The sequence below is a fragment of the Phalacrocorax aristotelis genome, chromosome 5 (genome assembly GCF_949628215.1).
Source record: "Phalacrocorax aristotelis chromosome 5, bGulAri2.1, whole genome shotgun sequence".
Taxonomy (NCBI): domain Eukaryota; kingdom Metazoa; phylum Chordata; class Aves; order Suliformes; family Phalacrocoracidae; genus Phalacrocorax; species Phalacrocorax aristotelis.
The window spans coordinates 26270766-26295334 of NC_134280.1; the positions used below are offsets into that span (position 1 = coordinate 26270766).

At 39.4% G+C, this 24569-nt stretch overlaps 1 protein-coding gene across 1 annotated transcript in view; it reads right to left on the reverse strand.

Annotated features, from left to right (window-relative positions):
* The window catches only part of PDE11A (phosphodiesterase 11A), a 146950-nt gene that overhangs the window by 29212 nt on the left and 93169 nt on the right, over positions 1-24569 (reverse strand). Inside the window, exons 11-14 of the mRNA XM_075093583.1 lie at positions 9658-9804; positions 9445-9552; positions 4130-4239; positions 1015-1105 (exon numbers count right to left, since the gene is read on the reverse strand). Coding sequence (XP_074949684.1) covers positions 1015-1105; positions 4130-4239; positions 9445-9552; positions 9658-9804 — 456 coding nt within the window. The remainder of the gene's footprint in view (positions 1-1014; positions 1106-4129; positions 4240-9444; positions 9553-9657; positions 9805-24569) is intronic.

A 24569-nucleotide genomic window follows, 5' to 3' on the forward strand; every position in this document is an offset into this window, starting at 1 on the left:
TATGTTTAACTTTCAAATGCTGCTTTTTCTCATGCCTTTCCCTGGTAATATAAGGAACTATTTAATTCCTAGTATCACCTTTTAGATAAGCTAGGCTAAGCTATGCAGATTGAGCTGTTTAAATCTGATGCTGCTTATGTTTACTTTTTAAATATGATGAGGAGAAACTGAACACTAAAGTCACAGTCCCATGACTAATCTCTGTGGCACTGTACGCAGAGGTAAAGTCATCACCCTGTTCCCATTTGTCTGTGATCACAGGACAGTCCTAGATGCTCTTCAAAAGCTACTGTAGTATGAGCATATGGTGTCCAGTTGTGCTGCATGAAAACCATTTTTGTTCTTCTCTATAATGAATGCATTTTGTAACAACCTATCTGTGTAAATTAAGAAAATACATCCATTGTTTTGTAAGGGTTGTGTGGCCATCCTTCTACATTTCTCACTTACTACATCTCTGGGTAGTGCATGCTGCATCCTGTTACGCATAAGATATTCTAGGCAAGAACTATGTCTTTATATGTATCTGCAAAGCAGCTGGTGTACTTTGGACAGCAGGATATTACTGATATTGATTTTTTTTAAAAATAATGTAGTAAAATTATGCAAAACCATCATAAAATACTGGTTACAGAAAGATTGTTAGAGAAATTAAATTGGCTCAATAAAGGATGACTATGATACTCGGAATACGACACCTGTGGGGAAAGGTAAGAGCTTGTTTTGCCTAGCTATAAACCACTGAACCAGATCTATATAAGACAACTGAGAAAAGCTGACAAAATGATTAGGATGTGTTCTCCTTGCCCTTAGCTGATTGAGACAAATATAATCTCTGGGCTCTATGATCAGCATTTGTAGTTGTTTAATTTTGTGCTAGTTGTGACCTTTGTGGTAACCAATAAATAATTCCTCAAGGAGAGGGCATTAAAAAGGTACTGTGTGTGGTATTTCCTTTCTCTGGCTGAAACTGCCCAACAGCTTACAGTGAGATTAATAGTAATGCTTTTGTACCTCACTTTGGAGAATCATGACAGCATGATTGAAATGGTGGTGCTCCAAGGTAGCAGAGGTGCCGTAGAGCTGAGCTAGGGCTGATCCGCTCCTGAAACAGAACACGGGGAGTCAACAAATACTGCTCGTCTGCTTACGAAGCAGGTTTCAGAGACAATTTAGTAACGAAAGCATGTAGCCACACTCTCCCTCTCCATTTCAGCAACCACACTTGAGACAGTTGACAAGATCAAAATACTAATTTAAAGCCAGATACAAGACATTTATGTTCCAGACCTTGCTAAATATAATCAGCTGACTAAAGATTTTCCTGGAACTACATGAAATTGTGTAATGCAACTTTCAAAGTGCCTCAGCAATACAACAACACGGGCGCACCACTGTGCAGTAAAGACAAACAGTAATGTCCTTGACTTAGGACCAGCTGTTCTACTACTATTTATTTTTAATTCTTAATAGATATAACCACAATGGCTTACAATGGGTAATTAGAAATTCTTAAAAAAAAAACAAACCCAAAACACAACAGCAAATAAAACAACTTCTAACGCAGTGAGGTTCTGCCTGTATGTAAAACCATGCATTTAAAAAAATACTAAGATAAACAAGAAAACCCATGTGAGAGTGGTGAATTTATAAAAGTGAAGTTTAGCATCTCTTTAGAATGTATTTTCTCATTATGTTTATGGTCTAAAACAAAATTATCTTCAAAATGCTCAGAGCAGGCGGGTTTTCTAAGTTTAAAGAGCAAAACTCTACAGAATACAATTATAAAATTGCAAATCATTGGAAGGCACAGAGAACAGGACTGGATTGTCAGAATAGTTACTGTTCACCATTACTTCACTTCTGGGATCCAGCCTGAGCGACAAGATGCTCTTTCTTCACAAAGAAATGAGAATAAGAGATTATGCTAGAGACAAACAGAAAGAGTCTCCTAGGAGCACATACTATAAAACTGCACCATACTGATATTTAATTATTAGAAGCAGCTACATTAGAGAGAAGGATGTCCAAGAAACATCATCCCTAGAGTATGTGGTGTTGAGATATACAACAGAGACGTTTCAGACAACTGTGATATTGCCGCCATCATATACCTCTTGAACTTTCATCACACAGAACAGCGGTATTGAACACTGAAGATAAAACAGGAAAATGTGATGCTTGAATTTATAAGTCAGGTTAGAGGAATAAATCATAGCTGCTGTTATGAAAAATACAGCTTCTGTTTTCAGGGATGTTTTATACATGTGTGGTAATGTTTGTCTTTTGTTGAATGTCTTCGGCAATTTCTTTATGGAGTCATAAAGTGGTAGCCTCCTCTTTGTACTCCATTGTCAAACAACAAGCATAAGTGATAGGAGTCTAATGCTGAAACCTCTACATATAACTCAGCCATCCCTCTGCACAAGAGATATTGTGTAATGTTAGAGTGGAGCATTGGTTAACTTAATCAGAGCCTAAAACAGTCAGGATGTAAATCTTAGGGTTTTTTTTTTGTAAATTAAGAACATAAACATCAATCAGCTGAGATTCCTTTCCATTTGTCTCGTCTTTTTTGATTCTCTTCAAGATTCAGGTGCAAAAAGGCATCTAGCAGTGCTTGGTAACCTTTGCACCATGAGCTCTGTCTTTTGAGCACTGCAATTGATTTTCCTTGCTATAGTGATTGAAAATCCAGACAGTGTCATTGTTTCGTTGAGACTACAGCAACACCAATAGCTCAGGAAATGGCAGTTTAGCGAATATTGGAAACATCAGTTTGAGTGACGTTCACTGAGGCAACTTGCCCCCAGAAATGCAGCAGCCTGTGCATACACAGATTGCAGCACAGTATTTTTGCAAAAGATAGGACAAAACAGGCTAATACAACATCACCTTTTCCTTCAAATATCTTTGGACAAACATCTGACCACTTCCCCGTCACAATGGAGGATTAGCAGTAATCCAGAACAAAGTTACAAACACATGCTGGGATCTGCAGGACAAGAGAGACTCAAGGTCTCATAATCTGACTGTAGAGAACCTGGGAATTTGAGAAAACAACATGGGATTTGGAGGAGTCTCTGTGTCTGACAGCTTTATTTCACAGCTTGGCCAGGATGTTGAGTGGACATTTTCTGTTGTCCCCTCACTGTCATCTGGGAATGCAGATTTTGGAAACGGTTTGACCTTGGTCAAGGGACTTCCCTTACCACCACCATAAGAAGCACCATCAAACCTTCCAGAAACCTGCTTCCACCTCACTAATGTGTCTGAGGGCAGCAGCCTGGACAGTAAAAGAACATGCAAGTCAGGGCTGCGGAATTAGGTCCTGGGCACTTTGAATAGAATTGAAAATGGTCTGGAGAGCAAGATTTCACACAGGTGATGTAAGAATCTGCCTTCAAGATCCAGCTTTGTGTTCTGGTGGGTACTGACCATTTCAGTGGGTGGCCAGCCCACCCCTGCTCACTGCAGCATGTCTCTGAACAGGGTCTGTGTCCTCTGGTGTGTGAGGCAGGCCAGGGAGGAGGCATTTCTACAGGCCAGGGACCCTGTGCGCTCCACAACTGACAGGTATATGGTGTGGCCACCGCTCCATCCACCCGCTGCAGACAAGATGCAGCTGAGCTCCAGCATGATGGCAATGGTCTCATACACCATAAGCTAGGAATTATTTTATGTATGGGTGCCTATATGTTTGTGAAAGCATGCATTCAGTTTTACCTATTTTCTTTTTTTTCTCAATAGTTGAACAAGGTTTTGCATCATGCATTCCAGCCAGCAAGAACAACCCAGATAGATGGTTTCAGCATTTCCTGGGTTGAATACCAGAATCAATAATACCTCAGCCTGAAAAGAATGTCCAGTTTTTTGCACCACATTTCAATATGCAGTGTCAGTTCACAAGGGGTAACCCAATCAACAGCCTGATACAAAGGACAAGCCAGCAATTACCCAAAAGAAGAGAGAATGATAAAGATGGATAGTCCCTCACTACATGCAAGAATAAGAATACTTGGCCTTGGCCTAGGAGGCCTGGAATTAATACTTAATTCTTTTTCCTGGTCACCTTTTGCTCTTCTGTGGAAGAAAAACAAATTAAAGTAATAAGAATTAGAAAACTTACTTGGCTTGGAAGGCATTGTTGGTTCCCCTGTGGTCAAGGTCATGACATAAGCATCCCACAATCAAAGCTAAAATTTCAATTTCAGTCAGAATCTCCTGAAATCCTGCTGTCTGAGAGCAGGAAAAAAAAAAAAAAAAGCTGCTGTAACTATCAGTAGCAGAAGGGATAAGGAATTGAGCAACAGTCAACTTTGTTTTGATACCATGAACGTTTCAGTAAGGAGAAGATAAATGCTTTATTGTCATATTATATTCCCTGCAGTATGTTAGATGGTTAGCAGAATAGATAACGTCCTTGGAGTGATCTGTTATTATCTCTCTCTGTTGCGTTTCCAGCATGCCATTTCTCCACTACCCAGAAGGTGCTAAAAGCAGAAAGAGCTGAAAACAAACACCAATAACTACACTTTAAAACAGCAACTGGAATTTCATATCAGAGAAATACAAACCAAAATTGATTCCATTTTGAAATAACTGTTCAGAGAAGTACTTAGATTTCCTCAATCCTGAGGTGACCATCTTAGTCAATCCCTACTGTCACAGACAGCAGAGATGTTGAATCGGAAGATCTATAAAGAAGCCAGCTAAAATATACTCTATGGAACTGTTATGAACTATTAAGAGATTTGTTTTCTGGGACACATGAAATAAAGTGGCATGATTTAAAGAGGAAATGTCTCAAATAGCATATTGCTCCTGCAGATACCCACTTGAATTTGGGAGAGAATTTTGAAAACTGATGTATTGAAATTCCCCACAAGCAGCTCACACCAGATACACCCATGCGAATGGGGAAGCTGATCCTAGAAACATTTTTTTGCCACTATACTTCACCTCATGGACAGCTGCCATAGCAGTTTTCCTGCCTGAACTGCCTCATGTCAGAAAATAAATATTACTGTTACTGTTAACCGCAGGACTCCTGAACAGAGCCTGTCTGGAGAAAATGCTGGACCCTGCGTGGGACACCACCTCTCTGGTGCCATGCATCTTACCCATGGCAGAAACAACACGGTTCTTAACTCTTCAGAAGCATAAGGTCATATTGCCTGCAAAAATGACTGGCTGAGCTGGAAAATTATAACAATTGTCTTTCCACAGTGCCAGTTTCCAATGTCACTCACGAATTAGCCACACAATCTAGTTAGTATGAAAGGAAATTATATAAAAGGGCTATAAAATACATTTATATTGGAGGACCAAACCAAGGCTGACCACTAACAGTGTGTAAGAAATCCTGAATTCAGTTTATTTTCAATGGGGCATAATTTCATCCATTGGCAAGAGGAGGGTCAAGTGATACAAACACAGTGAATATCAGTGGGGCTTGATGTCCTTACCTGGTAGGAACTTAAGGCCCACTCAGAAATGCCAGTTAATTGCTGCAATACAATATGAAAACTCTACTATTCACCCTGAAGAGCACAAAATTCTACTTAAATAAATGCCCATTCAAACCCAAATAGCTGCTGTTTTCATAGTCTGAAATGTGGCCGCAGTTAATATTTAGGCAGTACAGGGAGCTAAGGTCCCCCAGGTGCTTAGGAATGCATTTCAGTGGGAACTGAGGAAGTGCAGGACTTGCCACAGAAGCTTTACAATTATGCTTAAAGTTTACATATCAGAAAAGATGATCAAATATGAGGAAAAAAGATTCCTTTCATGTAGAATCCACTGGTGTAGAGAGTAACTTGAATATTATGAAAGAGATTCTCCTGATTTCTAGTGGCGTTACTTTTTATAGTTTCAGTAACAGCTACCCAGGCAGAAGAAATCCTCTAAAAAATAGTGGATTTTTATTTTTTAAACATTGTTTTTATATAACAAATAATAATCAAGGTCTATTTTTAAAAAAGGGATTAAAAAATAGGTTTGTAGCTGACAACACGCCATGTGCCAAGTTTCAATCTAGAGAAAACATTCATGGCTAAGTTAAAACAACTTAAAATAGAAGTTTTAGAATATAAAATTGATGCTGTAATAAATATCCTTTAGTATAACACAGGCTTTGATTAAATTCAAGGATGCAACCTGTATTGCAAATGCAGGAAAGCCAATTAAGGAATTTCTTAACAGTAGCAACACTGCATTTAATCAAAAGTCTTGTCATCAAATATATGAGAGAAATATAGCATATTTCACTTAGTAAAAACCATTTAATTTAAAACAATGTTACAGTAAGGGGATATCTGCTTTGAACATAATGCAAGAAAAGAGAGTATTACGTTTCCCAGTTTTTTAATTTACACAGAGAGAAAAAAATACATGGCTGTAGACAATGGTTCAGTAAAATTTATTTTCACCAGAAAAGGAATGACCCATAACTCATGAGTGGCAGCGTCTCCAGTGAATTATGGAGGTCATTCTTTCATGTGAGGAAATGAATTGCATTCATTATACCTTGCCTCACATTTATGTGTTTTGTTGTTAGCACATCAGATAGGATTTTAATTTTGTATTGCTTATTTGTTTGTTTCTACTTTTTTGAAATAAGTATCAATGTGAATGGTGTTAGGCAAATGCACTAATAATGAAGCCTGGGCTTGATCCTGTGGTTTACTCTCATGTGATGTCCTTAACTGGTAGGAACAATCTTGCTTCAATGCTTGCCTTCAGAATATTTGGGCAAGTCTGAAATGGAGAAGTATGGCTCACAGGACAGGGCTTATAACTGTTCAGGGTCCAACCAGAGAAAGAAAATACATACTTAGATATACAGGAACTTGCCTTAGATATGCAGAAGGCTGACCCAGGAGTGAAACAGCGGGTTTAAGTTTAGTTGGATTTCTGTTGTTTGGCTGTTCAACGCAGCTGAATTTTCCTTCTGTGTTCAGTGGGAGCACGGTTGGGCCATTACAGGCTACTGCATTACAGACTAGACATTGCTGTGCTATGGCAAGTCCTACCTGAAAGTGCCCTAAAATAGACCTATTGATTTATACTTTTGGTGCCGTCAATATTGCTGACTGTCATGGAGAAATCAGGGATAGGGTGCAACAACTGCACAAAGCAGTGACTTCTTAATGATCAGACCCCCTCACTGATGGTCAAAAAATTTTCCCCTTTTTGCAGGTGGAAAAAACAAGGCCCACACTAATTCCGATGGTTCCCCCAAGACAAATGGAGTAAGAGCAAGCCTTATGCTATTAATAGTTTCTTGACTCTCTCTTTTGTGCCTTTTTTTCACAAGATCAGTCTTTCTATCTCTGGATGGGAGAGCAGCCCAAGCAGATCATACACCTGAGCTTATTCTGTTCTTAGCCAGAGCCACAGCGAAGCAGGGTGGGATGTGTGGTGAGTCCAATGCCGCAGGCGCACACATCCAGCCCTGCATGTGGAATTGCTCATTCAGTTTATTACCAGGAGTGTGGGCAATGAAATGAGCTTGGCTTGAAAATCCCAGATCACCTCCCACAGACAGTTGCGACCCCATACTGACTACTAAAAGGATCCTGAAATTATGCTTTGAGAACCACGGTCAAAACAGCTTATGGCTGAGGCCTCGCAGGCTTGCTGGTGGCTGTTGAAGCAGCAGGGCTCTGCTTTGTTCCTGCTGGCTGCCAATGTAGTCACCGCTAGCTGAGATGGAGGTGCCTGGTGGGAAAGAGCGCTTCCCACCGAAAGAACAGCCTGCTGAAAACCTGGCCTCGGAGCTCCACCTAGAGGTCCTCTCCGGTGAGGCTGGAGGGCTCTTCACCCCCTGGCAGCCTTTGGCAGAAATGAATGTAATTCCCAGCTGAATGGCACTGCCAGACTTTGACCTTACTCCTCAGAGTAAAAAGCTTTTCATTTTTCTAGAACTCAAAAAAAAGTATGTCAAGTTTATAAAACCTTAAAAAAGACCGATGCCAACACATTACTATGAGATTTCTTTAGGGATCATCAGAAAGTGCCTGCTGAAACAATGTTAATTCTGCTCAGCTGAACAGCCACCGGTCCAGAAGAAGAGGTGACCTTTCTCTCTTGTTGAATGCCCCCATTTCCTTTGTCTCACAGTGTATGGTACAACGTTGCTACACATATGTAAATGCTCACAGAAGAGGATGGACCTAGCACTATACCAACATCTACCTTCTAGGGGACATCAGACACTGTTTTTTCTTGCCCGACACACACAGTTGTGCCACAGAGACAATGCCAAACAAAGCAGGACAGCTGCGAACCCAGGCACAAGACAGCTGTGCCCTGTGAGCAGGTAACAGGCCACAGACTGTCTCAAGTCCAAGTTAACACAGTGCTGGCCTGTGCTGCAAACGGCACAGGCTGTGGAGTCTCCACCTCTATGGACAGGGTCCAGATGCTGACCACGTTGCCCAGACCAGCCAGCAATGAGAACATAAACACTCAGCGATTAAAAATTAGGGAACAAGCACATGATGTCCCAGGTAAATAAATACTTGCACAAATGATATTAATATGACCACTTTAAGGTTCACAAGAGATGACCCTAGCCATTAAAACTGAACAAGAAGAAAAAATGGAAAACCTTGAATTCTTATTTATATCTGGAGATAAGGTAAACCCAAAGGTCAAGTACAGCAGAAAGTGTTGCGTGCACACAGACATGTTGCTTCTCTTTTGCCATATTGAGCAGAGTATTAAACACCCAGGACCACCAAGCTTTTTATTGATACATTTACAAGAAATAACTAGCCAAACACGGATTATCTCGTGCGGTGAGGTTGCTGTGGGGTAGGGAGAGAGAGCGAGTAAGAGCAGTGGTACTTTCACCAGAATTTACTTGCATGCTGAGAGGAGTTAGAGGTACTGATGGAGATATATGTTAATAAAACCCAGAAGTGTTGCAGTGTCCAATGGAGGCACAAGATTCACTTAGGTCACTATGTTGGAAGATAATCATACAAAGTTTTAAGGCAATACCTTCTACAACTATTCAGATGAAGCTGGATAAGAAGGTAATAAATATCAATGTAATAAATACTTCTAGGATTCTAATCTTCCTTGGTTTTGTACCTCCCAATTTAAGAGTCTGAAATAAATGTCAAATCAAAGAGTTCCAAAAGAAAAACATTTCTGTAAGATCAAGACCTATAATAACAAGCTTATTCCAAGACTGCCATCTGTTTTCAGTCACTTTAATGGGCCTGGGATATCACTGTCACTAAAACACTATAAGGTTTTTCCAAATATCTGCTGCCTTAAGTTGAATAACATAATTATGCATGCATTTCTATTGGAAATGAATGAGCATCATAATAACTAGAAAAGAAATCAAATGTTGGAAAATGTTTAGATAGGTAAGGCAATGTGGCGATAAAAGCTCTTATGGGATTGTGTCTGTAGCTGGATACTTACAGTTAACATGGCAAACATTAGCTGGCAGACGTTGAAAGCATGCCTCCAGTTGTGATACAAAACCATTCGATAATTCTTCCTAACTGTCAAAAGCCACCTACACAGTGTCTGAAATGAAAAGTACAAATTGTATCAGGGCTACTAAAAGCGTACAAATGGACAGAGCAGTGCCAAGACAAAAGCAGCAGATATCTCTGCAGCGCAGATGGTTACCTCGTAGTCAATTTTAAATTTCTGAACCATTCCAAGTTCCATGAACATCCGCAGGGCTGCAGTAATCATGGCATCCACATCAAGTGAGAAGTCATCAAAATGGATATCATCAATGCAAAGCTCTGACACCAGAGGGATGTTTGCTGCCTGAAAATGCCAAAGGGAAACTTCTGATTCAAAACTTGGGTCTTTTTTTCTGCGTCACTCTTACAAGAAACCATCTATATATCAGTTCTGACCTGCCAATATGTCCCCTGCTTGATTTGAATGCCGAGCAATAAAAGTCTTCATTTGAGAAATACAAACTTGTTAAGATAACAGAACGGGGAAACAGTGGCAAGGAGAAGAACCTGATATAAGCTGGAAACATGCTCAGCAGCCTAACTGGAGCCCATATACAGCATTTAGCCCATGAGAGCTGACCACTTTACAGCTACTGCAGTAATACAATATATTCCAATGCAAATCACAATGCTGTAATGCAAGAAACATCTGGACAGCCAGCAGCTGTGAATTTTAATTGCTACCATTCAGAAATGCAAAGTAAATATACTGCTCTGCAGAATTTCTTCATCCAAATGTCTTTACATTCATAAGCATACAAGTGCCCTTTGCTTTACACTGTTTACTACATGTTTGTAGAAACAAAAAAAAAAAAGAGTAAAACAAGAAATGTCTAGCAGAAGTATTTTTCAAAGTAAAATAAAAATAATTTTCAACATGCTGGTTATGTAGTAAGTCAATAAACAACAGCAAAAGCCTTACATTTTGCTTTGTCCATGTGACAGCAGAATTTTGTTCTGTTTGTAAGAAAGGAAGGCAGCTTTCATGCACACAAAACCATATGAATGAGTATGCAGGACTGGCTAATGCACACAGTTGCACACATAGCTGTGTCGTGGCTGGCCCAGTGGCAGCAACCGCAGGTGCCAGGCAGAGGTGCTGACAACCCTCACGGGCTTGTTTGCCCTTCCTTACGCCCCTCTGGACTTGCCACTCGTCTCCCTAGAGAGAGCAGGTGGAGGAGGCTGTATTTGCTGAAGGAGCATCTGTTCCCTGTCTCCCACAGTGAGAAGGTGATGGGTCAGGTAGAAACCTCACAAAGGGGGTGGGTCCAGCCCACAGGCCACAAGCCGGACCATGCTGAAGTAGTGAAAATCGCATGGACTCAGCTGGTGTGGCACATCCAGCTACTCACTTGCATGAAACGCTGATTTGTTTATGCAGCTGTAAGTTCACCTTCACAGTTACAGCTTCTATATGACCATCTTTTTGAAAACTTGTGGTTTGAAGTATTGCACACTCACTACAACAAGTTATTGACATATAAAACCATTCTTCTAGCCAAAGGGAAAGTGTTGCCTCGATAATTACTTTATACAGAGATTAAGCTGGTTAGCTATACCATGTAAGAGAAGATAGTGTAAACCTGCCATAAAACAGCATTAACATTGCAGCGTTAACTTACTCGCTAGCTAGAAGAAAAGCCTTTTCAGTTCAACACTCAGTGAAGCACGCCAATACCACAAAAAGTCATGGCGTTATACCAGTGATGTTAACTGACATAGGAAAGACAACAAACACATCAAATCAAGTGCTATTCCAGAACACAGCTGAAGAACCTCTGGAGCGTGCAGGCAGAGATGTAAGTTCTGTTAAGTGCATACTTAGTCTGTTAGTATACTTATCCAGGTTGAATAAATTCTTTTTTTTTGAATTATTGAAACATTTGGAATACTTCTAGATGAGCCCAACAGGAGTTATGCCTTAACACCATTTAAGACCTGGCTGAAAAGCTATGTATTTACTTCTGAAGTGAAGAAAGAAAGAAAATACGGTTAGTTGTGAAACAGGGACACTGGCCCAGAGACTGTGCTGTCCAGACCTTCAGTGGTCTTACAAAAATTGTGACTTTTTTATCATTCAGGTTGTCTTCAGAGCTTTGGGGGATACTCATGATGCATACTAACATTTATTCCATGAATACACTCATTGCATAGTAAATACAGTCTATAAAATATCTCTGAGGGAAGAAACACATTTGTCTACCTTACTTGTTAGTTCCTTAGAGAGAACTTTAAATAATAAAGATGCTGAAACAGAAGCACTTGATTGTAAGTAGACCTGTTTGAAATTGTTTTATTGAAACTCTCTTTACAAACATACTGCTGCACTTCCATTAACTTTGAAGTGGGATCTGATTAAATTTTTCACATTTTTTTGTCCTCTTAAAGGAAAACAGATATTTTCCTTGCTATTTTTTACAGGAAACAAACACTTTTACCACCCTCTTACAATTCAAGGGAGAACACTTGAAGCAGTTGCTCAACTACAATTGTTTTTCCCTTTGTCAAAGAGTAGAGAAATAACAATGTATTCCAAATCCATTACAAACTGAAGAACAGGATATTAACAAAGCAAGTCAAAAACAATTTCTTCCCACGTCAGTCCAAAACTTTTAAATATTTATGAGGTTTTACATTCCTAAATTTAACAGGAGTGCCATAATCCAAAATAACTGCTGAATTAATAGCAAGGAAATAACATTTGTATAAAAGAACCATTTGCTTTACAACAGCAATAAAGGAAACAACAGAATTATGAGTGTTGAGGCTAATTTGAATAATGTTAAAAAATGATATGTTGTGGGGCGACAGCAATATTCTGGCTGCACCTGGCATTGTCTGTCCTCAGCGTCTTATGTTGGAAATGCAGCAGTCTAGGGTTTATAGAAAAGCAGTCATTAAAACTTCATTTTTTTTAATTACAAAGATATAAAAAATATTCATAATATGGAATATTAAAACATATCCATCCCTGAAATTTTCCTGCACTGCAGGACAAATTCCACTGGATTTCTTAAAATAAACAGCAATAACAACACTCTTTTCCAGGAAAACAGAGGGGATGAAAATACCATGACAATAAGAGGAAGGGGCAGGCAATTAAAATTCAAGTTACAGTGAAATTATTTTTTAAAGCACCCCAGTGATTTAGAGTCACTTAAAAGGCTTGCTTCCTTTTGAACGTTTTGAAGTTCTATTTCCCCATTCTAAAAACAACTAAGAACATTATACTCTGAAGTCTTTTTACCCTGTGGACCAAGTAATTTCACTGCTCTTCATCCTTGAGAAAAATTCACGTGACTCTCTGTGAGCTTATGGTAAATTAAAGCCGGACGTGCCTGCTCTGGTCACATCTCCACACCCCTTGGTACTAAAGCAAAAATTTGTCTTGAAAGGAACCGTGAACGCAAGTTGGACTTAACACATGAAAGGCAACTGGTCTTGCCTAATAAAGTACAAAGTCGTCAGTTACCAGACTGGGAAACTATCACCACTTCTAGGCAGCTTGAAAAAGAGGATGTCATGCCCCAAAATGAGAGCATAAAGACACGGTCTGTGGCTACCCTATACCCCAATGAGCATGAGGTGGGGTGGATACAGGAAGGAAGAAAAGCACCTTTGTACTCAGTTCAGGATTGAAGACACATTCTCCATTCCCCATTGCTCTTGGCTATCACATGAATTGCTTCACAGCCTGGTATATGTGAACAGCTAGGAGACAAGTGACTGGCTGAGCCTTACCTTTTATCAGCCATTGCCAAAGGGCCATATATCATTAATGACATCATTAATGACCATCTTACTTCCAAACACATGGAATATCAAAGTGGCTTCTATGAACAATAAAGTACCAATTCTGGCCACTATAACAGACGGCCCACAGGAATAGAAAAATAATGTTCCTAGTTCGGTAGTAATAAGCCTTTAGGCTGCTGTGGATGAACAAAACCTAAGAAGGAAAACTTTAGGAAACTAAAGAGTCAAAGTTTTAGGGAAACTCTGAAAGGCTAAATACTTGAAATAAAATCTACTATTTAATGCTTACACCTTAGCGCTGCTGAAGACAACTATTCCACAGTTCTAGAAGTATGTATAAAACATGTGCCATATCAAATGGTTTGTTTATATTGTTAGCATGCAACTAGATAAGAAGAAAGATAAGAATTCATACTTGTTTTTTTCTTCTGGGCTGTATGCATTCATGTATAAATGTGTATCAGAAAAATGCAGGATAACATGCACACGCATTACACAGAGCATTTTACAACATTCTCATTGTAAGGGCTGAACAAAGTGATCACAATCAATCAACGCAAGCAAAAGGAGAGACTTCTGCTGCTCTTATTGAACATATTTCCTGAATGAGAGATAGGTTTTACATTCAGCTTGGTTAATGTTACTGCAAATTACTTTCCTTTTAATCCTACTTTCTGTCATATACCACACTAGAACATTCATAACAGCCAATACTGCTATTGAGAAAACATATGCAAAGCATACCATTAAATGGCCTCTTACAAATTAACTTTAAATCAGTTTATAGTTATAAATAGTACAAGAATGATGTCTTGGAGATGGGTGAAAGGAAAGGGGCAAGCTTCCTATCCTGAATAAATTGTAGGTGTGATAGCTGCTATAAGCTCGTGATAGGTGTCTTGCTATGTTGGGATCTGGAAACACGCTACCAGTCCTTCCAAACAGGGAGGAAACTTAATGAATTTCCCTAACAAGCCACACAGTTTTACAAACCAAACTTCCTGTGTGAGTTGAAAGTCTAGTTTTCAGTATGTGAAAGCTATACTAAGCTAAAGTCTTCTCATTCCAGCTAGTCAGATGTACTGCCAGTAGAGACCAGCAGATAAGTCACATCCTGCCAGCATGAAAAATGGTCTGAGGGAGATAACTCCTTATGCAGGAAAAAACTGCATCATGTCAGGAAAAAAACCAAGAAATAGAAATTTCAATAGTTAATCATCTCCTATGGCAGAATCTGGTTATGAGACAGTCTGGGTCAGTGGTGGAGAGAGGGCAATTTAAGGTGGTGATTACATTTTGTCTCATCTTGCCATAATCCTCTTATTCCATCCTTATTTCCTACCAGTTGCACACACTGATAGGCAGCTTAAGGAATTTCTTAAACAGAAGATACCTACAGCTCAAGGGTCTGATTGCAATAACTTGATTCAGGATTACCCATCATATGAAAGCACAGTTTTTTATCTCATTTGATGCTAAGAACACAGGACAAAATATTGCACAGATTGACAGAGAAGGCTTACTAAATGATTTTTGCACTATCTCTTCTAATAGCATATTTCTTGCAATCTTATATAACCATATTTGATAATGTGATAAATGTGATAACATCAGATGTGATAAAATCAGAAAGCATTCTTTCTCCTTGTAAAACGTTCATTACCATGGAAGCAGTCCAGCTAAACATAGAAAACACTGGACCGAAATCCTACTTTGCTGTGTCAGCTTAAACGCTCCGTACTTCAATTTTATTACCTGTGTGGATAAGACATCAGTGCTTATTATGTGAGGAAAGCCTTTTGAAACCTACTGATAAGTATATTGTATGGCTTTATTAAAAGCCATTTGGTGTGCCCAGCTGCTTTCCCATGTGATATCGGAACTATTCTGTAAAACTAACTTCCACTACAGAATACAGTCCACTTTTTCTATACCATTTCTATGGACAACAACATGTGGAATGGTTAGCAAGGTTTCCTAATCAGAAAATATGGCCAGACTGATGGAGAAAAAGTAACAAGAAACTTGATTATATGTAACACACATAAAGATATCCCATGAAATATGTGTCCCAATGTAGCAAAAGAATGGGAAAACAACGTGGTATGCCTCAACTCCCAGAGGCACTCTTTGAGTCAGGAGTCCATATACTATGAGGTCAATAGTGAGTCAGGATCCGACCTCATTTATACTCAGTAGTGAAACTGGAGCTTCAGAGAATGTGGCATACACAAAAAAATAAGACTACCCTTTCACTAGAATCTCTCTCAGAAGATTAGGAACTGAAAAACCTTAAAGGCCAATCATCAAAGCCTGCACAGACAGCATCAAAGTGGAGAATATTTAAATGCAATGCTTTTTTTCTCCCTCACTTAATCTATCAAGCTGGATTGGAGACAGTATTTTCTGATGGCAAAGACTTTTATTTGTAAAGGGTTCTTTTCATGTGTAAAGGCCTCTAAAATACTTGCTTATATTTATAGCTGCAGGCATCTTTTAAAATGTATCTTTATAGTCAGTTATTAGCAGTAGTGGACAAATTTTGCACTTCTTCGTAGCCATGGAAGACCAAAGCCTGTTATGTTCCAGTCTGACACATTTCTTACTCTTTCTGAAGGGGAAAGAACCAAATGTTTCAGCTCAGGGATGTTTTAATGCCCAGAGCAACCCGGCTTCTAAAGGCCTTCATCTGTTACTGCAGACTGCAGATGGCATCTCTCTGCCCTTCACAATGCTGTGTTATCACCTCTTTCCCAATGACCAACCACAGGAGAAGCAGGACAGCAGCATTTAAAGGGATTTTATAATATTTACAGTAAAGGAGAATGGGTGTGGAAAAGACTTGAAGTGTGCACCTGTATTATCCTCTGGGTTTTGATTCTAATGATTTTTTAACGCAGTTATCACAGTAGCATTGCTGCTGTCTTCGGAAGTGAAATTGCCCAGAATCACAGAATCATTTAGTTTGGAAAGGAGCTTTTGAGACCAGCTAGTCCCACACCCCTGCTCAAGCAGGGTCAAACCGCTCCCTCCAACTTTGTTTGCCCTTTGACAACTTTCACCAAATTCCAATTCTCTGAATGAGGTCACTGTATGAAGGGATACTCAAATAACTACAACTGGAGACTGGAATGAGATAGGAGTGGGGCTTTGAACTCATATGAAGGCAGTTGGACAAAAACATGAGATAAGGAGACACAATGCTGCCGTATAACACGCTTTGCCACCATCAGATCTACCAGACTCCCTATTTCTGTGTGCCAGACTCTGTCAATGTTTTATCCAACAATTGTATAGATGTAAAAGATATCAACAGTCTCTGGAACAGGATTTATGTATTTTAAACCTCTTCAGAGTAACCCAGCAGATAAGCAGAGGGTTGCAATCATGAAATCAAATGCCCAAGCTGTGCCCAAAGTCCCACAGTAGGTGTCTGAGTCCTTTGCTGTAAAGGGTCGTTTGTTGCTTTAGTCAAAGTTTCACATCTGTAGACTGAGAATAATGCTGCTCTTGCATTTGTTTTCAAAATCTGCAGCTGAAGGACATGTATGTGGTACATACTGTTTTGTCCTCAACTGGCAAATTAACAGCGTAACATGTGATTTAGACATGAAAAGTGGAGCAAAGAAAGTTGCATTTAGTCTTGTTTCAAAAAGTTATATTTGGTTTGACTGTTTACCAAACATAACTACTGCTTACTATGAGTACTGGTACTTGCTTTAATTAAAAGACAAACTTCATGGTATTAAGAAATTTATTTATTCTGCTCCTTCTATTAGAACAAGAAAAGCAGCCATTAAGCAATATATCGCTATCAAATATAACATTTAGGATTTTTTTTTTATTATCATGCACCAGTAAATACAATTATATGGTATTTACTTTCTGCTTTTGGTATAAAGCTACATGTGCCTGAGAAAAGGATTTGTCATCTTATAATTTTATTTTAAAAAGGGCAAGGGAAGATATGTCATAACAGCATTACACATGCTATTTCCAAAGGTAAGCCCACAATTATAGCTAAAAACCTGAAAGTATTTTGAATGTTTCTGATCCATCAGTCAATCCTGTCTGAACACGCCACTTTCTGGAATTGGGACCCATCAAAAGGAATAATAAATTTCAGAGATGAAAATTACATTTAAAATTTTGTTACAAACTATAATAGAAAAAACACAAAATACATTATTTATGTTGCTAAAAATCAAGCATTGTTGTTAAGGTTGTTCCCTAGTACACAGAAACAAAATATATGGCATCCTATAACAGAAACAAGAAATTTTTATTTTAAAAGAACAGAGACATAAAATAAAAGCAATTAATGGTCTGAGCATCTATTATTCTTAAGGCCAAAGTCCATAACCACAGCAGCCTAGGACTGGAGTTTTACAGGGCATGCACATTCAACACAATGATCTCCCGAGGCGTGCGGGGGAGCGTTCACATCCTTTCGGCTTATGGTGATTAGGAAATAACCAGTGTGTCACATACTACAGGCTAGCAACTGTCGACTTTTTATGACCATTGGTGCAGATGAGAAGCTCATACAAAAGGGTCTATTCAGTCTCTGCCCCAGAATTTGAAACAAACACAAGCAGCAAACCTAGGGCAAGCATTTCTCAGTGATACAAAAGTGTCAGGCATGCAGGCTGCCGTTTCCCACAACAGCCTTACTTGGTTTTGGTAGGCAGAGTGTCAGTTTTGTTACTCCCATGAAGAGCAGAATAGGTAACGCAGACTGACCCCCTCATACCTATAAATTTGGGAGGATGAGGGAAGAGGCACACAAGGTAGCCTTCTCCTCCACAAAACTACCTAGCAAGGGGAGGGAAGGCTTTAGCTGCTTCCTTGAAGACTCAGAAGAGGAAAAACCTAAATAAGGGTGGAAGGCATAGGTCAGGGTTGTTCTCACAGAGAACACAATGTGAAGACACAGAGAGGAACCAGCTCTTTTGGTGGCAAACAGCCCAAACAGTGCCCTGCAATTCTCAGTTGGACAGATGGTGTGAGAGAGCACATGAGAAAGAAATAAGTGAAGGCATTGCCAAGAATGGACACTAAATTTAAAAAAACCTACGCCCCCCCCCAAAAAAAACCAAACAACCCCAACCAACCAACAAAAAAACCCCCAAAAACCCAAAACCAATAAAACCTCAACACACACCCACACACCCCCATACCACAATAGCAGATTCACTGGTATTATGTTATCCCAGTGTACTCCTGGGTACTCCTGCTCACTGCACCCACGCCAACCTGCAGGACCACTGGACACGTGCCACCATGGGGCTGTGGTGGTGCTGTAGGAGTGCACAGCAATGGCACTGGACGGCGTTCATGCTAGCCACCGAAATTTTCCCTCTGAGCATCTGTGACAAATCAGGCTGTCAGTACAGTGACTGGTGGTGAAAATTATGCACATATATGAGAGGGCTACTGCTCCACTGGGGAGAAAGTCCTATTTCAGATCTGCTGGAGTGACAGCTGTAGCAGAATATTGTCAGGTAGACAATAAATAATATTGAAAACACCTTCAAACTTACAACGTATATTTAAAGAAAAGCTACAGAGAACATTATAGCGATTATCCTTAAAATATGTTTCATCTTTGTCATGTTCTCCTTAGTTTTTGTCATGTTCTCCTTAGTTTTCTTTCCTTTAGTTTTTGTAAATCAAGTTCTGATTGCAGGTTTAAAAGCAATCTACCCATCCTATTCTGAATCCATAAATCTCTCTCTAAAAGCACTGAGGACTGCCCAAAAGAGCATTCTCCAGAAAACCCCAGAGCTTCATCTTGCTACAGTTTAAGAAGCCAAGAGGGTTATCCTGTGTGAGGCTTCTGCAGGGTGGGCTGCACAGCACAGCTCCTCTCCCCATAGCAGAATGTACATCCCCCACAGCACCCTTCATCCCACAGAGCACACCAGCAGAGAAAGCCTGGGCACCCAACCTGCACAGCAGCCCAGAGCTCTAGTTCACACACAACTCACAGCTTAATCGCCACATATTTTCTGAGGGAAAAAACCAATGTACCGATCCTGCTCTTTCAACAACAAAAAGGCACTTAAATATTATATTTTTTTAGCTCTTTACTCACTACTTATGTATTATTAGCTTTATAAATTTTCTTTAAACAGAAGTTGCTTTTATCTATCACTGCTTTGAGGTGAAAGGCTGCAACACATACATAAATACGTGTTTCTTGTCATTCATGAGGTTCTTAATAAAGGTCTTACAATACACATTAACTGGTCCCTGTGAAAATACCCTTATGATATTTGACTGATATAACTGTGCCTTTTCTCCTAGTCACTTTGCATCTGCCAAATTAATGTTTTGAATATAACGTTTTATCCTATGCTTAGATGGTGCTGCAGAGGGGCTGTAGCATCAGCCGAGGAGGAGCGAACCTCAGTGAAGAGGTCTGTCTGCGTGACTCTATTTTAGGGACACTGAGGATTGTCCATGCCTGGTATAAAGCTGCGGGGCACACAAATACCTCAGCCACCACTGACTCAGAGAGGCAGTTAAAACGCAGACAGGTAGAGAAATGAGCCAGGCAAGGAGCTGGATATGGGACCCTAATGGGGCTGCATTGCTGTGCCACACAGCACCCAGCTCACCAGGGTCTTCCCCAGGTTGCTACCATGCGACCCTGGGGCAGGCACTACCTGCTGACCAGGTCTTGCTCAACTTGCTGTGGTGGTGCTGTGATTATGCCACTTATGACTTTCCTTACCACCACCCGCAGCAATGGGTCTCCTTCAGGGAAAGAACAGAAGACACAAGTAGATACCTGGAATCAGTTTAACAGTAGAGTTTATGAAGGCCATAAATGGAAATTGTTTTTTGTTTGTTTGGGGTAGGGTTTTTTATGTGCCCGTAAGCTTGTATGTCTGGGACAAAACACGTGCTGCTGCATGGCAGCACAGAAAGCAGGGTTAGTTGAGTTACATTTAAGCACACCAAACAGGATGCTGTATGCTCAGGGGGATCACAAAGGTGCTGGAAAACACTAATATCTGATATTCTCATTTTTGTGTGTGTTCGGAGCTGGGTGTACCTTGTTGCAAAGCACAAGATGATGGAACACTTCACAGAAATGGCTTCATAAAATATTCAGTTTCCTGTTTTTGCCTGGGGTACAATCTGCACATTTTCCATACAGTTGCAGCAAGAAAGAGAAGTGCTAGGGTCTATTTCTCATACATTTAAAGTGTTTACACTTTAAATTTGAAAGACTAAAAATGCAGAACTACTGACTAATTTCTCTGTTAGAATGTGCATTTAGTCTGCCTGGGATTTTGCCCAGACTAAAACGAGACTTTTGAGACTAAAACAATAGAGGAATCCCTGACCAGGCAGACAATGAAACAGCACAATAAATAACCCGTAGAAGGTTGTAACCGCGAGTATTTTTTACATAATATATGCTAGATATAGTTTGCTTGGACGACACAGGCACATACACCTCAAATATTAATTGAGCTAGAAAAAAAGTGTGCATCCATATAATTTTTTTCCTTCAAATAATACCAGAGCCTACATTAATACTGCATAGGAGCATGGTCACTCACGCACTCATGTGTGGGAACAGGTCTTTCAGCACATCCTCGCTCTTACCAGCTGATGGAGGAATGCAAAAAATATTGCTGGCTATGAGACTGTGGATGTAACATGGCTGAACCCGTGAGGCTATTTCTCCCGAGTCTCTTGATGACTCGCACAAGAAGGACACATTGCCTGTGCTGCTAACATATTCTACTACATGCACACACACAAACATTAACGATGCTGTGAAATTGCACTGGTATTACCTTTTTCAGGATTTTACAGCTTAATGGAAATGCTGCTAGGCGATCAGCCTTAAAGTGGAGCAAGGATGGCACCCAGTGGCCAAACAGATTCATCTCAGAAAAGCATTTCTCATCTATTTCCTATTCTTTACTTTCAGGAGTTTTAATTATAAAAAGGCTCTAGCTCTAATATGAACTCGTTGGCAATGTCAAAATCCTTTAAAGGGCACTGCCTTCTTTGTTTAGAGACATTTATGTTTCCTTTTATAAAATGTTTTGTAAAAAAAGACCCCCGTCTATAAAAATACTGCCATTAATAATTTAAAATCATACCAGGAAACATTTAGGACAAACAACTGCCTGCAGCAAGAACACTGTATAGAGGCAGAAATAAAGAACGAACAGTGTATTTTCCTTTTGTAGGGTATATGCTATAGAAAACAAAAGATTTTTTCATGGTTTTAAAATCAGTACAATTACTAAGGAACTTGTTTAATTTTAGAATTAACATTAATAATATTAATGTCAATTAGAAAATGTCTATCCAAATAAAGTTAGTGAAACGCAACTTGATTTTTTAACCAGAAAATTCCCAGTTATAACTGTTAGTCTGCAGGGACTACAAAAGCAACCTAAGCACAGATAAAGAATAATTTAAAATGTGAAATATTATGCCACTTTTCTGGATTTTTTTTTAAAAAATAATTCTTTCTTCCATGAGTTAGAATAAACAGTACAGTGGTCTTACTGGGCCAGTCTGGGAATGCAAGTCTCAGAACAGTGAGCTGTCACATAGAGGGCTAGCCCCACGGATGTCTATCAACTGTGTGGGGAATAATTTGCTCCTTATTGATGGCAAAAGAACTATGATGAACCTACAGTGAACTCCTAACGTAGCATCATTCACTGAAACACCCCAATTTTTAAAATTATTCTGCTCCAATTTAAGTGCACAAGTCTTTGCTAGATAGATTTTTCTTCCTGTTCGAAAACCTTTTTAAATACAAATTCCCAAGTCTGTCACTGACTGAAGCAAACTACTTTATCATTTGATAAGTGTTGATTTTTTTTTTCTAAATCATTCATCAGATCTTCCTCAGGATTGCATGACATTTTAAATGTATTCTATGCCTTATCACTTTTTGCATGGTCATTGGCTAAATGGTGTGGCAATGTTGAACTATATTTATTCCTCGATGCTTTCCAGCTGGGAAGAGATTCTTGTGGAGTATGACGACCGATCAGATTGAAGGACAGACAACGGGTTTGTTGGATAATAAATCATTTCACCTTCACTTGTGAGCAATACTATGTCCCCAACAATTGCTATTTCTAATTTGTTTTTCTAAGCATTCTCAAGTTCTGGTGCAACTGTAGCTTTGGATTTGAACAGAGATGCAAGAAATACAAAACTTCCCACGCAAATAACAAAACGTAGCATTTGGGAGCAGCAAAGTAGCAGCACACTTTTTTAGTATGGATAAATTAATAACCATAAGTGTTCTGTTTACAGTATTTAAAAGGAGATTTAAGCTCTGGTCTAGCTGTGAAGCAGCTGATCTTAGAAGTAGCAATTTATTATTTAATATTTCTAGTTACTGTGTGTCTTTACTCTGCAGTCAGAATATCAATGTTGATTTTTCACGTTTTTAAAATCCTAACACTTAAGCTCCCTTCTTTTTAATCTACAGTGTAAGTGTATTCAGAGATTATTCTGTCTAGCATAAACACTTAAGAATAAATATTTTTGCCTTTGCATATTAAAAAAATTCCACTGGAAGTTCCTTATTGACATCAACATTATGCCCTTACCTTGACATAATCCCCAGACCAGAACATACTCCTTGTTGAAAGAAGCCTATCCCTTTTAATTCATTTAATGACCTGTGCTAAACTCACAAATGAACAGAAAAAATTGTCTGGGCATGGATATATGATTAAATTGTGGCCTTTTTCTAGCTTCCAGGGTGCAGGTTTCTTTCTTTTGCTTTGACTCTCTCAAGTCATATACAGCTTTTCCTCAAGAGAAAGATTTTTTTAAAACAGGATTTACTTATGTCCTACACTATACAATAAACTGGCTTTGTGTGGGCTTATACAAATGCAACACAGTTGCATCATAGAAATCTTTTGCAGTCAGAAAGCAGAAATGTTGAAATCTTTCACAGAGATGCATTAATATTTCTGTCCCCTCTTTGCAGATGGGAAACCAAAACATGAAGAAGTGCCCTGCCCTGGTCAGATGATATGTCAACATGGGCAAGGAACCTGCCCAGTTAGACTACAAATATTCAGAGTTGAGCAGAAGGGGTGGATGTACTCCTCATGGCCGCTATAACCTCCCTTGAACCCTTTATAGCCAACAAAGGGGCCTGGCCCCTTCAGAAGGCAGCTCAGTGCCTGAGCTTCACCAGGTTAAATTACTCCTTGTAAACCCTCCCTCCACAACATCCTGGAAAATTAATATTTCAGCTGCCCTGGAGGGAAAGGAACATTTTACTCTGGGAGCTGCATGTTTTCACCTGGAAATAATAAATTTTGCCATTTTAGAAATACAAAAGGAATCCTTTCAGTGACTTTTTGCAACAATTTAATCTCATCATTATCAACTACAAAGCAAATAAATTTAAATGCTGAAATGTCAATAAAACTGAATATTTAATTTTTTGAAAGCAAATTCAGAATTCCCATTAGCTTTTTCTGTTAACTACCCCTAGAATTAGGGTAGACACTGTAGTATGACGCTAGTCTAGTAGGAGAGCTCCAAAAGTAATTCGTAAACAGGTGCCTCTCATGCTTCTGACACACTGAAGTCATCCCCCTTTATTTCTAATAAAATGCCTTACAGAAGAAATTAAAGCAAAAAAACCCCAAAACCTCAGGTTTTTTTTTCACAAGCTGTCATGTTACTCTTTTATATGCCTTATTCTCAATAAAACTTATCACACTGGAACAGGTTTCATGATGGCAACAATATCTGTATGAGAAGGGCTGTTGCATTAGGAGGAGTGCACCTGAGAACCACAGGTCCCAGCCCTGAGACAAGGAGCTGAAGAATAGCTTAGCAGGACAATCCAGAAACGCTTCCAGGGGCAGGTGGTTGAGAATGGAAGAGAAACAGATTTTACTAAAACAAACAATTCAGCAAATCTGGGAGTTTTCATCAAACCCTGGTATCTGCGATTTCTGAGATTTATGACAGTAATGATCAAGTTTCATAATTTCTCTTCATTTTAAACATAGAAGGCATAGTCTCTTTTCTGGGTGATAAAAAGTGAGGCAAAAAAATGTAGCTTCCTATTTTTTTTCCAAGCAGTGCTGTTGGAAGGCACCGACTAATAACATAAGAATAATTGTTGTGTGTCAGACCAAAGGTCCTTCGAAGCCCTGTGCCTTAGTTTTGAGAGTGACTGAGAGCAGGGAAGGCTATCTGAACTGAGAAAACATACTTCCTTGGGGCATTCCTCTCAGCTTTGGCAAGCTGCGCGTCAGCGATTTCCTGAGCCAGAGATGA